We start from the raw sequence: 14,852 nt of genomic DNA, 5'->3' as shown, positions 1-14,852 counted from the left end.
GGATTTGTCTTTAACTGTTAAATTTACTTAAAGCTGCATCATTTTAGTCTTTAGTCATGAAATGTTCATTAAGATTCCCTGACACAGAAATCAAGTAAGAGTCAGCTGGGTGCAGTGGTTCACACCTGTAAGTCCAGTACTTTGGGGGGCCAAGGCAGGAGGATTGCTTGAGCCTAGGAGTTTGAGACGAGGCTGGGCAACAGTGAGACCTCGTCTGTACAAAAATAAAATTAGGCGTGGTGGCACACGCCTGTAGTTCCAGCTACTCAGGAGACTGAGGTGGAAGAATGTTTTCAGCCTGGGATTTTGAGGCTACAGTAAGCTGGGATTGTATCACTGTACTTCAGCCTGACAGTGAGAAGCTGTCTCAGAGTGCCACAGTCAACTGAACTTGGAGACTTCTGAGAAGTGAACTTGGTCTTTTCAATACTGTAGACTTGGAGGTTTGAGATCTGCATGGTTTTATTCTCGGTACAAGAAAAGGGGCTAGTAGCATGCTTTTTTCTTCCCCCTCTATTGGACCATTTCCTGTATCACTAATGTGCTTTGCCTCAAACTTTCTTGAGGTCTTTTTTTGGCATATGGCTCAATCTATTTTATTTTTCAATATGGACTGTAGTTCATATATTTTGAAGTTTCATAATCTTAAAAAAAGGAAATGCAAGTGTAGCTTGGCATTTTAGATCTGGGAAGGACTTAAGATTCACTAAGGATTGGCCATTGCTATGGTCTCAATGTGTTTCCCCTAAATTTGTATGTTAAAATCCCAACCCCCAAGGTGATATTAGCAGGTGGGGGTCTTTGGGAAGTTATTAGATGATGAGGGCAGAACCCTCAAGATTGGAGTTAAGTGCCCTTACAAAAGAGAACCCAGGCTGGGCACACTGGCTCACACCTGTAATCCCAGCACTTTGGGGGGCCAAGGCGAGCAGATCACCCGAGGTCACGAGTTCGAGACCAGCCTGGCCAACATGGTGAACCCCGTTTCTACAAAAAATTACAAAAATTAGCTAGGTGTGATGACACACGCCTGTAGTCCCAGCTACTTGGGAGGCTGAGGCAGGAAAATCACTTGAACCCAGGGGGCAGAGATTGCAGTGAGCCGAGATCGTGCTGCTGTACTCCAGCCTGGGCAACAGAGCGAGACTCCATTTCAAAAACGAGAACCCAGAGGGCTCACTTGCCCCTTCCGCCACACAGTGAGAAAGCACCATTTATGAGCCAGGAAGTGGGCCCTCACCTAACAGGATCTGCTAGGGCCTTGACTGAGGACTTTCCAGCTTCTAGAACCATGAAAAATTTCTGTTGTTCCTAGCAGCCCAAACAGAATTAGAACCATTAATTTCTATTTCTCCTTTAGCTTAACACTGGACTTCAGTGTTAATCTTAACTGAGAGTGGTCCTGCTAGTTTCTTTGCTTTGCCTGTTTTCAAAACACTTTGAGCTAAGAATTTTTCACCCAATTATCACACATGATTAAAAAACGATGCTTAAAGTGAAAAAAAAAAGACACCCCCACCTTTACCCTACTTGATTTCCAGGTCCTTTTCCTCCAAGAATATTTCTAGCTGCTTCTGGTTTTGCTAGTTTATTTCAAAAATTACAATTGTTTGAGTCAAATCTATACTTGATATTCATTGTTGGGTTTCTTTAGGTCATTCTGCTGTTCTGTTCTCTCAGTTTCCCAGGTGTTTTGTGTGTCTTCCTTGTGCTATTAATTTTCCTGTGGCCTTGTTGGTCAGATCCACAGAGGTAAATGCAAGTGTTTTTCCTTGCTTCAGAACATGTGCTGTAATCACTACATCTTCTCCTAATTTTGCAGGTGACATGTACCTTGAAAGAAAATGAATATAGTTAACAGCAAATAATTTTTCAAAGGGAAAGTTGTGTGCATCTCACAACAGTGTTCCTATGTAATTTATTTTACTCCTAAAAATAGTTTAACAGTAGTATTGGTAAGCTTTCTGTACTATCAAATGTGAATGGCTGGTCCTAACCAGCTTCTATCTTACCCATTCCTTACCCACACAAATTTCTTTTCCCAAATATATGAGAAGAGGTTTTCTTGCCTCCCCTTTTTTCCCTTTACGTTTCCCACTTCATATTTATTTGGGGCTGGTGAAAGATTTCCTCCAGCTTTCATTTAATCTCCTTAACTTCTTAAATGAAATATCACTTGGTGTCTATATATTGTCCTATCCATATTTACAATTTATTTGACTCTAAAATGACAATATAACAACTATAAGGAATTGATATGATGTCCTTACAGTCTTGATGATGGACTGTCTATATTTTGAAGAGATGTATATCCTACTCACTTGTAATCATAAGTTGTCTTTAACTCAGCTGGCTCCAGCTAATTAAAAAAAAAAAAAACTGGGGAGATGAGGATTGTTTAAAACAAGTGTTAATGTTTTAAAGGGAAATAATTTCCTTACAGTTTATGTTTCTGCTTTTTAGAAAGAAGCCTTTAAAAAGGATATGTATTTTTGCCATATTCAAAATAAGGCTTCAGTATTTATGGCTGGGAGGTATAAGAAAGGTGGATCTGGCCAGGCACGATGGCTCAAGCCTGTAATCCCAGCACTTTGGGAGGCCGAGGTGGGTGGATCACCTGAGGGCAGGAGTTCGAGACCAGCCTGGCCAACGTGGTGAAACCCCATCTCAACTAAAAATACAAAAGTTAGCTAGGCATGGTGATGGGCACCTGTAATCTCAGCTACTTTCGAGGCTGAGGCAGGAGAATGGCAGGAATCCAGGAGGCGGAGGTTGCAGTGAGCCGAGATTGTGCCACTGGACTCCAGCCTGGGCAACAGAGCAAGATTACATCTCAAAAAAAAAAAAAAAGTGGTGGTCTTATTGCTGGAAAGAACAGGCTTGTCTTGAATTCACATCCTCAACGTAAAGAAATGAAAAATGGTATGTTTAGTAGTAGTTTGCCCAGTTTTCATTATTTCCCTAAATTTTGTCTTAGAAATCAAGAATTTTGGCTAACAGCCATTAACTTAAACTGAGGGAAGATAAGGAACCCTTTGTGCTACAGATGAGTAAACATTAAGTCCGGGGAATTTGGAGATTGACATTTTGTCAGTAATATTCCAAAATTTCCCCCTTTGTTGTTTTGGAACCTCGCTTGTTTTTAACCTAAGTCACAGTCTAACAGGCATCCTCAGTCTGTATAATATAGAACTTGATGTGCAGGGGTGGAGTAAATTTGGTACCATGTCAAGTAAATCAAAGAGTGAATCATGAAGTGTTAACTGACTGAAACATTCATTTACTTTTGAAATATCTCTAACTTTTGAAAGACCATGTCCTAGTTTTTGTTGAAGTGAATCAGTTTTTGAAGCGTAGGCAGCTCTTGATGGCCAATGCTTTTGGCAACACATATTTGAAAGGCCAAGACTATGTTTGACTTACTGAAAATTCCTTAGGGTTCTAAAGGCAAAAGTACCTTAGTAGATCATGAAATGCAGTGCTAGGTTTGAAGATCTCTCTGCTCTTAATAGAGACTTTTAGGGAAAATCAAGTCATCAACTGGTCTTATTTCTTACCACATGAAATAAGGACTGCTGAATACGCACACCAGTAACATAAGCAGAGCCTTTCTTTTCTGTACATCTTAATTTCAAAAAGAGCATTTGGCTGCATCTTGTGATTTGCTTATTGTACCCTCAAGTTATTCCCATGAAGAGGGACTGAATGTTTCTTAAGTAAACTTGATAAAATATTTAGATTCCTTAAAAGCCTACGTTGGCTGGGCACGGTGGCTCACGCCTGTAATCCCAGCACTTTGGGAGGCCGAGGCGGGCAGATCACAAGGTGAGATCGAGACCAGCCTGGCTAACATGGTGAAGCCCCATCTCTACTAAAAATACAAACAAATTAGTCGGGCGTGGTGGTGGGCGCCTGTAGTCCCAGCTACTCGGGAGGCTAAGGCAGGAGAATGGCGTGAACCTGGGAGGCGGAGCTTGCAGTGAGCCGAGACTGCACCACTGCACTCCAGCCTGGGCGACAGAGCGAGACTCTGTCTCAAAAAAAAAAAAAAAAAAAAGCCTACGTTATTTCCATTATCCTCATATCTGCTCACAATGGCTCTCTCAACCTAATCTCTCAGTTAGATTTTTGTTGCTTAGGTAGAAAAAGCAGTTGTCTTGAAACTAAATCCCTGTGCCCAGCTCTTTATTGAATGGGGCTGCAGTAGTACCAGTTTATGTTGGAATTGAGTTTTTTACATTTTGGAAGTTTGACCCTGAGGGGCACTGCTCCCTGATAATGTAGTTTAACTCACAGAACATGTCTGTGTAGTCATAGGGAGAGATCCAGGATTGCTGCCAATTCTTAAAACTCAACACTTTGGGAGGCTGAGGTGGGTGGACGCTTGAGGTCAGGAGTTCAAGACCAGCCTGGCCAACATGGTGAAACCCCGTCTTTACGAAAAACACAAAAATTAGCCCGGCATGGTGGCGCAGCACACCTGTAATCCCAACTACTAGGGAGGCTGAGGCAGGAGAATTAACTTGAGCCCCAGAGGCAGAGGTTGAAGTGAGCCAGATTGCGCCACTGCACTCCAGCCTGGGTGACAGGGAGATTCCATGTCCAAAAAAAAAAACCCCAACAATGGTGTTCAGTTTGTTAGAGTAAGATTATAATGTGTATATGAACTCTAACTTTACTTTGAATTGTATGTACTCAATACAACCCTCACAGTGTTATAAGTGGTATTTTTAAAATTAACTTTAAATAATATTTATTTTTTGTAGAGATGGGGGTCTCGAACTCCAGGCTTCAAGCAATCCTCTTGCCTTGGCCTCCCAAAGTGCTGGGATTATAGGCGTGAGCCACTGCGTCTGGCCCTGAATGGCACTTTTAAGGACTGTATGAAACAGTTATGAGCCATCAGTTTGTGATTTTTCCCCCTGCATCAGTATACACATTAAAAGCTGAATGTTGCTTTTTTGAATGTTTGGGATCATTCCCTTTTTACTATTGATACACACTGTACTTGAAAATTAACTGCTCTAGTTCTAGATTTTAAGGCCGTGGAATATTTTGGGACAAAATCTATAGGTGCAGTTAAGGAGATAAGCAGCTAATTGAATCTCATGCATTACTAATAATATAAATGTGTTTAGTCGCAGTTGTTTAGACAGTTATCACACAGAAGGTATTTGGAATACAGTTTGGATACATACGTTATGTTCATATCGACACTGACTCCGGGTGCTCCTCTTTCCGTGCATAGCAGAGCCATTGTTGATATGTTATCTACTAACGTGGCTGTCAAACCGCCATGGAGAGTGCCTATTGCATTGGTATGCTCTTCTTCTACTTTCATTTCACAAATCACTTTCCCAGGAGCAGCAGAGACAAGAGTAATCTAAGTGTAAAAAAAAGAATCCTGAACATTCATTCTGTAGAATTAGAAAAGCCAAAAAAGCCCATGAAGAACAATGGATTGAACTGAATCTTCTGAAAAAAGTTGGCTCAGAAATTCAAGTAAATTGCCAATCTCTGATAGAAATTAACCCTTATGCAAGTTATTTTTAAAGAAAAAGGAGTGTTTAGTGAAAAAATAGTAGTTTTTGCTGATCTCCACTCCTCTGCAGAAATTAAACATTCAGTCTGAGCTTTTCAGTCATATGTATGACGTCTGGCATTTTTTAATGTCTCATTGGACCTTTGACGCCAACCAAGCCACCCAGCTGAGATCTGTTAACTCATTATAGGTTTAATTTGTTGTTTCCTAGTTTTGTACCAGCAGAATAATAATAACATTTTAAGTCACTTAATAAACAGTTCAACTTAAAAGACAAATTCAGTCATTGAGTTACTAGCATTTAAAAAAAACTTTTATACTATAAACCCATGTTAGTATAAAGTATAAATGTAACAATAAAATCCAGCAAAGTAAGTTACTGCTTTTAAGGTGTTGCCCCATTTATAGTAAGTATAAGGAAAAAGTATTACATGAAAGATAAACATACGCAACAATGCATTTAAAATTTTATGATTTTTGGCTGGGCATAGTGGCTCACGCCTGTAATACCAGCACTTTGGGAGGCTAAGGCAGGTGGATCACGAGGTCAGGAGTTTGAGACCAGCCTGACCAACATGGCGAAACCCAGTCTCTACTAAAAACACAAAAATTAGCCAGGTGTGATGGCGCGCCCTTGTAATCTCAGCTACTCAGGAGGCTGAGGCAGGAGAATCACTTGAACCCGGGAGGTGGAGGTTGCAGTGAGCCGAGATCGTGCCATTACACTCCAGCCTGGATGACAGAGGGAGACTCAGTCTCAAAAAAAAAAAAAAAAAAAAATTATGATTTTTATATCAAACATCTTTAAAAAGGCAACTTATGGAAAGGTAAGTTTTCTTACATATGTATGTTTAAATTACTAGGAAAAACCATCATGGTATAATATTTAGAAGTTAGAGCTGAGCTGTGAGTGGAATATGTTGCATCCAAAACAGTAATTTTCACCCTCACTAGAGGTGTTCAGGAAGAATATGGATGAGTATTTGGTGTGTCTGTTGTGTTTGGGAGTAGGGGGATGTCTCAAGCATTAAATGCTTGGTTATATTCTAGGTAAGTACCATTTATTAGGCACTTTGATATGCTAGGCACTGTGCCAAGCACTTTACATAGACTATATAGTAAGGAAGAGACAACATCCATTTTGCAGATAACTTAAATTCAGAGTGATTTATTTTCAAGATCGCCCAAGATGTGATGGAAACTGAGATTTAGATGTAGGTCTTTCCACCTTCACATCTCCCTAATCACTAACTATATATAAGTAACCTCTAGGTGTGACTCCCACCAGGCATTGGAGAGTTTCATAAACCACCTATTCAGTGGTTTTATTGTTGAAGGCGCTGAAGGAAAACAGAACCACGCAATATAAAACATCCTAAACAATATTATGTCATGTTTTGCACAACAGGTAAATCAATGTCAAAAATAAATTTTAGAACAGGACCTTTTTTGTTGTTGTTGTTGGGGTTTTTTTGTTTGTTTTTTGTTTTGAGACGAAGTCCTTTTCTGTTGCTGAGGCTGGAGTGCAGTGGCTTGATCTCGGCTCACTGCAACCTCTGCCCTCCAGGTTCAAGGGATCCTCCCGCCTCAGCCTCCCAAGTAGCTGGGATTACAGGCGCATGCCACCACACCTAGCTAATTTTTGTATTTTTAGGAGAGATGAGGTTTCACCATGTTGGCCAGGCTGGTCTTGAACTCCTGACCTCAGGTGATCCACCCACCTTGGCCACCCAAAGTGCTGGGATTAGAGGCATGAGCCACTGCGCCTGGCCTATGATCGTCTGTTTATAGCAATAAATGATCTAGCCACAAGATGTCCTCATAAACTAATAATACACATCGAGCAGGAATAAGGTGTAAACTTAACCTCATTCACACATTTATGTGATTCTTTATAGCAGGAATTGGCAATGTAAAAAATGAATGAAGTTTAATCCCTGCTCTTAGCGGGTTCAGTGTCTAAAGGAGGAGACAGTACATAAACTGCAGTGGAAGAAACTGTTGTAGACAGAATAAATACAGGTTTCTTGGAGTAAAGATATCTAACTTTTAAAAGTGTGTATTTCCAGGGAAAAGACATTAGGAAAGGCTTCCTGGAGAACGACGTCTGAGTCTTGAAGAATAGGCAGGAGTTATCCAGGTGAAGATAAGGGAAAAAGCCAGGCAGTTGAAGAAATAGAACTACATACGAGCAGCTTGTAGACAGCAAAGGTAATTTTATTGTGTTGTTTTTGTTTTTGTTTTTTGAGACAGAGTCTCGCTGTGTCACCCACGCTGGAGTGCAGTGGTGTAATCTCGGCTCACTGCGACCTCTGCCTCCCAGGTTCAAGTGATTCTCCTGCCTCAGCCTCCTGAGTAGCTGGGACTACAGGTGCGTGCCACCATGCCCAGCTAATTTTTGTATTTTTAGTAGAGATGGGGTTTTGCCATGTTAGCCAGACTGGTCTTGAACTCTTGACCTCAGGTGATCCACCCACCTCGGCCTCCCAAAATGCTGGGATTACAGGCATGAGCCACCGCGCCTCAGTTTTAGTGTGTTTTAAGGCACAGTTTGTTCAGTAAAGCTTAGTTCTTAAAGTTCCATTTGATTACCTAACTTTGGCTGGTATGACAAAATGTAAGACGAATGTCAGTTAGATTTTTCTAGTACAGAATACTGGTTTTGATTTTTTCCCCCCAACTTGAAAGGCCAAAGGACTAATAAAATTGTTTTAAAATTTACATTGGAATAGAGAGAATTTTGTACTGGGCAGCCTGATATGGCAATATAAATGCCTTTGTATGTTCTCAATTCTTGTCTCCTCAAGTCAAATAAGAGAATTAAACCAACGGAAGATGATGAAGGAATGTCCTGCCCACCCTCCCAGAGCTAATAAGTGGTCTTGCTGGGGAAGAGGCCAATGCAAAGCTAACTTCTTTCTGATGAGGAAGGGGAATAGGGAGAGAACCTTGTGAAAAAAACACCTCAGCCTTGGTAAAGATGGGCACACACTTGTTCATTCAGTTGTATCAACATAGCTAACTCCATGTTAGAGACCATGCTGAGCAATTTGACGTGCTGTTTCAGTGCTGCCAGTGTTTGAAATGAATACTATTGTCTCCATTTTACAGATGAGAAACATTCTAAGTTTAACTAGGATGTCTCAGGTTTACCCATTATGCAACACAGCCTACCCTTACATATCACCTGGACTGCTACGGACAACTGGGTCCTGATTCCTTAGGTGTCTTGGTGAAGACGGTATGGAGGCTTTTATGATGTCAAGGGGTCAAAAATTTACCTGCCATGGCCTAACAATACAGAGAACTGTCCAGATATGTTCAGTCCCAGGATCCTGCAGGTTGGACAATTGCAGTAGGTTGGCAAGAACTTTTATGGCTCAGCACTATTTGCCACAATGGGCTCCTCAGTATATCATAACAATTCTTACATGTACACACACATATACAATAATCTGTCCCTTTTATATATGGCCTTATATCATGCTGCCTCTTCCTTGCACTTCATGCATTCATATGAGTTTATACAACTTCGTCTGTGTCATCCCAGCACTTTGGGAGGCCGAGGCAGGCAGATCACTTGAGGTCAGTAGTTCAAGACCAGCCTGGCCAACATGGTGAAACCCTGTCTCTACTAAAAATACAAAAATCAGCCAAGCATGGTGGGGCATGCCTATAATCCCAACCACTTGGGAGGCTGAGGCAGGAGAATCCCTTGAGCCTGGGAGGTGGAGGTGGAGGTTAGCCGAGTTCGCACCACTGCACTCCAGCCTAGGCGACAGAGTGAGACTCCGTCTCAAAAAAAAAAAAAAAAAAAAAAAGACTCAGGTTGCCATAGCCCCTCACCCTCCCTCTCCCATCTGAGACAAAATTCATCACAAAGAGACACTCCACGTGACACAGAGTCTCTCCTTTCCTCACTTTTTCAGTAAAGATAGGGAGAAGGGCTGCCTAATAACAGCAGTGAAGATGCTGTTATTCATCACTGAGATGGTCCTTTATGAAGCTGAGAACGAAGAATTCTCTTTAAGCCTTGGCATCTCAGATCATTCTGGTCTTTTTTAAAAAGAGTTGCATTCTGCTGAGCAGTGGGATAAATAAATAAGCCACTGCCATCACTGTAACTGCTGCTGGCTGCTGTGCAGCTCACCACCACTGCCTCTGCTAAACAGATAAAGGAATGTATGTCTCTGGCTCAGTAAGGGTGTCTGTAACGGGCCTAAAGCACAGGAGTGTGACATATGGTATGAGAAAATCTGTGTACATAAACATGTGAGCCACCCCCAAAAGAAGACTGTCTACAGAAGCATAAAGAAAAACAGACAATCTTAATGGATGAGAATTTTGTATGTGTGTATTTGTGAACAAGGCTGTTTTCAAGCAATTTTCCCTGACGATGGACGTTGCTAACTTTGTGTGTGACACTACAGATGACAGGAGGTGTGTCTAAGGACAGTGTATGAATGCACCTTCATATAAGCAGGAAAGGAGGTAAAAAGACAGGATGTGGCAGTGTGATAGGGTAGCAACAGCAACAAACACAGATGACATTTATGTTCAAGGGGCTCTAGAAAGGTAGATGCTATAAAAGTACCATGGTTCAACCATATTGCTGTTATCAGTCCAGCATTTCTGCTTTATAATGTATGTTTTAGTAGCTTCATTACACAGGTGGCTTCCGCTTAATGGTTAAGAGTACTGGCTCTGGGAGCAGACTTAGGCAAGACCCTGAACTGAGGTTTCCCCATCTATAATGTACTGTACTGCCCTTATAGGGTTTTGTAAAAATTAAGATTAAAATTCAAATTAGGACAAGGCCTGTATATCACAGGTGATCAAAACACTTTAATTTTGGGAGACTGAGGTGGGAGGATTGCTTGAGCCCAGGAGTTTGAGACCAGCCTGGGCAACACAGCAAGACCCCAACTCTATAAAAATTTTTAAAAATTAGCCAGGCATGGTGGCACGTGCCTGTAGTCCCAGCTCCGAGGGAAGCTGGGGTGGGGAGGATCACTTGAGCCCAAGAGGTCAAGGTTACAGTAAGCTGTGATTGTGCCACTGTACTACAGCTTGGGTGACAGAGTGAGACCCTGTCCCCAAAACAACAATACTTTAATTTGCATCTTTATTATAAAAACTATTATCAAACAGAAATTGTGGTTTGTATAGTTTGGCATGAATTTTCTTAAAATTATATCTATTGCCAAGGTCAACTATGACCTAACTACAAAACTCAAAGGACCCTTGGCAGCCTCTCTCTCCCTTAAGTGACCTCTCAGCATTTGGTGACATTGTGAGCTTTTCCTGGGCTTCCCTTAACTCCCATGATGCCACCTCCTCCTGGTTTTCCTCCTACTCTCCCAGCCACTCCCCAGTCTCCTTTGCTGGCTCTTAAGTCTTAGAGTTAACTAGTCATTCAAAGACCAGACTTGATACTGGATTTACTCAGAAGGATATAGGATATATTTCTCTCCTGAGTTGTTGCAACTGACTTCCAATTTATCTCCCTATTTCTGCCCTTGCCACCACCCCCATGTTTAGTCTCAATATTAGCTACAAGAATGCTCCTTTGAAAATATAAACTGCTTGACAGAAAACAACAGTGCAAAAGTGATATGCATTCAGCGTGATCCTTGACTTTATGTTCAGATGAAACTATTGTTAAGTTGAAAGTATCTCAATTTATAATGGGCTTAACCCAATGCAACCTCCTTGTAAGTCAAAGAGCAGCTGTAGAAGTCAAATTATGTTACTCATCTGCTTTAAACCCTCTCTAGTGGAGCCCTCAAACAATGAAAAGCACAGCAATGGAAAGTCTGAGGGCCTTTACACTTTGTTCCCCTTCCTGGAACACTCTTCTCCTTCAATATTCATGACTTTCTCAGGTCTTTATTGAAACGTCACTGTTTCAGTGATATGTTTCCAGATAAGATTTAAAATTGAACTTCTTAAAAAAAAGAACTTACAGGAATACACATCTTGGGGCAGGGTGGGGGGTGGATTTAAGTTCTCCTGCACAAATACTCTCTATCTTCCACCTTTATTTTCCTTTATAGCAATTATCACCATCTAACATACTATGTATTTTCTTTACCTATTTTGTTTAGTGTTTGATTTGCTCCACTAAAATAGAACTTCCATTGTGTGCAGGCGTTTTTGTCAGTTGTGTTCACTGATGTATCTCCAGTACCTAGACTAGGGATGTTTTAGTAGCTAACATACATTCCTAAAGGAATGTATGTCTCTGGCTCAGTAAGGGTGTAGGCACATAGTAGGCACTCAAATATTTGTTGAGTGAATGAATACACTGAAACCTGAAGGTCAACAAGGAGCATTCTATAACAATATGCCCAATATTTAGTGGCTTCAGCAACTAACTGAACAAACTATGGGGAGAATCTTCTATGTAAAAGGCATTCGACTGGGCACCTTCCACTAGGCACTAAAGTTCCCTTTGACAAATGGTTATTAAGCATATGGACTTGGCTTCCAAGGAAAAAGTATAGAGGGAAGACAAACAAATCAGCAGATATTTTCAATAATATACAGAAAGTTCTATAACAAAAGTTAGTCAAGGTGTAGAAGTACATCAGAGGAAGACATCTGGGGCTGCCAGGGAAGCCTTCTCAGAGATAGCAGGTGTCACCCGCAAAGGACTTTGAAGGATAAGTGAAAATGGCAGGCAAATGGGGCAAGGGTAGAGGATCCAAAGGTGCGTACGATGTTGCCCTAATCCTCAGGGAGTGTACAAAACAGCAAGGGTTATAAGAGAAGGCCAAAAATAACAAGAGTTGGCAAACTAATGCCATGGGAAGCAAAACAAAGCCCTAAGGAAGAGCAAACAGGAATTAAATTAAATATTCCCTGAAGGTTAGTTAGCTAAGCTTAAGTAACACTGCTTTTGTTCATTAAAATAGTGGTGGTGGTGACAGATACGCTACAAAAGAATAAAAACAATTACTATCCCACTAAAACAAAGTTTAATGATTAAAAAAGAAATCACTGTATTTTTCTTCCCCAAAGGCTGGTAAGTGGCAGATTTTATTGAATCATTCTGGAATGCCTATAAAGGTGGGTGCTCTGAAGGCCTCTATCACTTGGATCTTATTGGCAAGACTTCTCTCATACACAGGTTCTCTACTGCCTTGAACCTGGGAGAAGGGGGCTGACAGGGAAGGAGCCTTTCTTATCCTGTCTTCCATAGACTGAGGATTTGGGAAATGCTTGTTCACACTTCCAGTTCTCCTTTAAAGAGGGAAAGCACAAATTGTGTAGAATTTTTGCAATTGAGCTTCAGTTTGCAATCTAGTACGGTAGTTCCCAGGAGGGGATGATGCTCTGAAGGAATGCAAATCTGGCAAATCAAGGCCAGGGGAACAGCCCATTTGTCATACAAAACAAAACAGGCACAAAGAAGTTTAAATCATCTGTGTTCACTTTGTATGCTACAAAGTCCTGGAACACCTAGGATGGCCAAGTAAAAACTACAGTTTTTTTTTTTTTAGTGCTCTGTTTTTAATTCAGCAGCAGCTCAGAGGATCTACATAGAAAGAACTAAATCTTGACTATCTTCCATGGCAGAGAAAATGTATTCATCATTTCTCTTGAAATTGGTCATCCATTCACTGCTGCTAAAATTAATTAATTTTACAAAATAGTTATATTTGCTGTGAGTTTATGCCATGCTCCTTTCCTCTAAAATATGAATAACTCTTGAGTTTATTATTTCACTAATTGTATGCTGATTCCTTAAATCCTATCTCTGAGCCATCTAACTTACTGTTTTTATTAGATTTTTAATTATAAAAATAAAAACATTCATTTTACATATATAAAACAGTATAGAAGTACAATTTCCTACCTACTACTCTTTCAGTGCTGAATATCATTCTATACCATTCCCTAGGCTTACTCATATATACACAAGGTATACAATTTTTTAAAGGGTGTTTTTCTTGCCTTTTATTCAATTACAAAAATGGGATCATATTATATACATTACTTGGCAGCTTTCATTTTTCTCCCAATGTATCACAGTCATTTCTCTAGCTCAATTTATTTATTTTTAATTTTTTTAGAGATGGAGGTCTCTCCATTTTGCCCAGGCTGGACTCAAACTCCTGGGCTTAAGTGACCCAAAAAGAGAAGGCATGCCACCATGTGCAGCCTCCAGCCCAATGTATATAGATCGCTTTCAATAGCTGTGTGGTATTCCCTACTATGAATATACTAGAATTTATCAAACTATTTCTTAAAATGTGTTATTTCTATATATTTTTTACCATTACCAAGATGCTTTATTTGTATAGGACAGACTGACAAAATTAGATAGCTGGGTATAAGAGTATATATTTTAAAGTGTTTTTTTTTTTTTTGAGATGGAGTCTCTTTCTCGTTGCCCAGGCTGGAGTGCAGTGGCGCAATCTCGGCTCACCATAGCCTCCACCTCCCAGGTTCAAAAGACTACAGGCACCACCACCCCACCCGGCTAATTTTTGCATTTTTAGTAGAGACGAGGTTTCACCATGTTGGCCAGGCTGGTTTCGAACTCCTGACTTCTGGTGATCCGCCCGCCTCAGCCTCCCAAATCCCCAAATCCAAAGGGATTACAGGTGTGAGCCACCGTACCCAGCCATATTTTAAATTTAACAGATCTGCCAGATTATTTTCCAACAGTAATGAATATGTTGTTCCCTCATTGCTCAACAATAATGCATATTACCTTAATTTTTACACTCTGACAAGCAAAACATAGTATCTCATGGTTTTAATTTGCATTAGTCAGACGCACAGTGCTTTTAAGCATCCTTTAATATTTATTGCCTTTTTTCTGTGAACAGCCTATTTATGTCTTTTGTGGCCACTTACCCATTACAGTCTGTCTCTACAGTTCTTTTTACCTATCAGATTTTAACACCAATTCATATGGTGAAATTCCAGACTGTTGTATTTTGACTTTTATTGTATCTCTCGCCATAAAAAGATGAGTTCAGATGAACAAAGTTCATAGTGCCTGACACATAGTGCTATGTAGATGTTTTTAAAAATAAACAATTGAAATTTCTAACTTTTTAGGTGCACATCATTTAATGACATGCTCCTGTTAGTAAGTCATTTTTAAGATGTGACTTATAGTAACACAGGACTCAGTCACGTCGCAGTTACTGTGATTTCTTTTACTAATTCTCCCATGGTTGGACATTTCGGTTATTTCCCCTCACACATTTTTTTTTTTTTTTTTTTTTGAGACAGGGTCTCACTTTGTTGTCCAGGCTGGAGTGCAGTGGCATGATCATAGCTCACTGCAGCC

General features: G+C 40.5%; 1 protein-coding gene across 1 annotated transcript in view; it reads right to left on the bottom strand.

Moving 5' to 3' along the window:
• Positions 1–1,572: 1,572 nt before the first annotated feature.
• Positions 1,573–14,852, bottom strand: part of ACOT13 (acyl-CoA thioesterase 13) — a 34,564-nt gene continuing 21,284 nt past the window's right edge. Inside the window, exons 2-3 of the mRNA XM_054557292.2 lie at positions 5,199–5,383; positions 1,573–1,833 (exon numbers count right to left, since the gene is read on the bottom strand). Coding sequence (XP_054413267.1) covers positions 1,677–1,833; positions 5,199–5,383 — 342 coding nt within the window. The 3' untranslated portion in view covers positions 1,573–1,676. The remainder of the gene's footprint in view (positions 1,834–5,198; positions 5,384–14,852) is intronic.

This window comes from Pongo abelii, chromosome 5 (genome assembly GCF_028885655.2).
Source record: "Pongo abelii isolate AG06213 chromosome 5, NHGRI_mPonAbe1-v2.0_pri, whole genome shotgun sequence".
Lineage (NCBI taxonomy): Eukaryota > Metazoa > Chordata > Mammalia > Primates > Hominidae > Pongo > Pongo abelii.
Note: the sequence above shows the minus strand (reverse complement) of the source record. Positions and strands in the feature narration are given on the sequence as shown.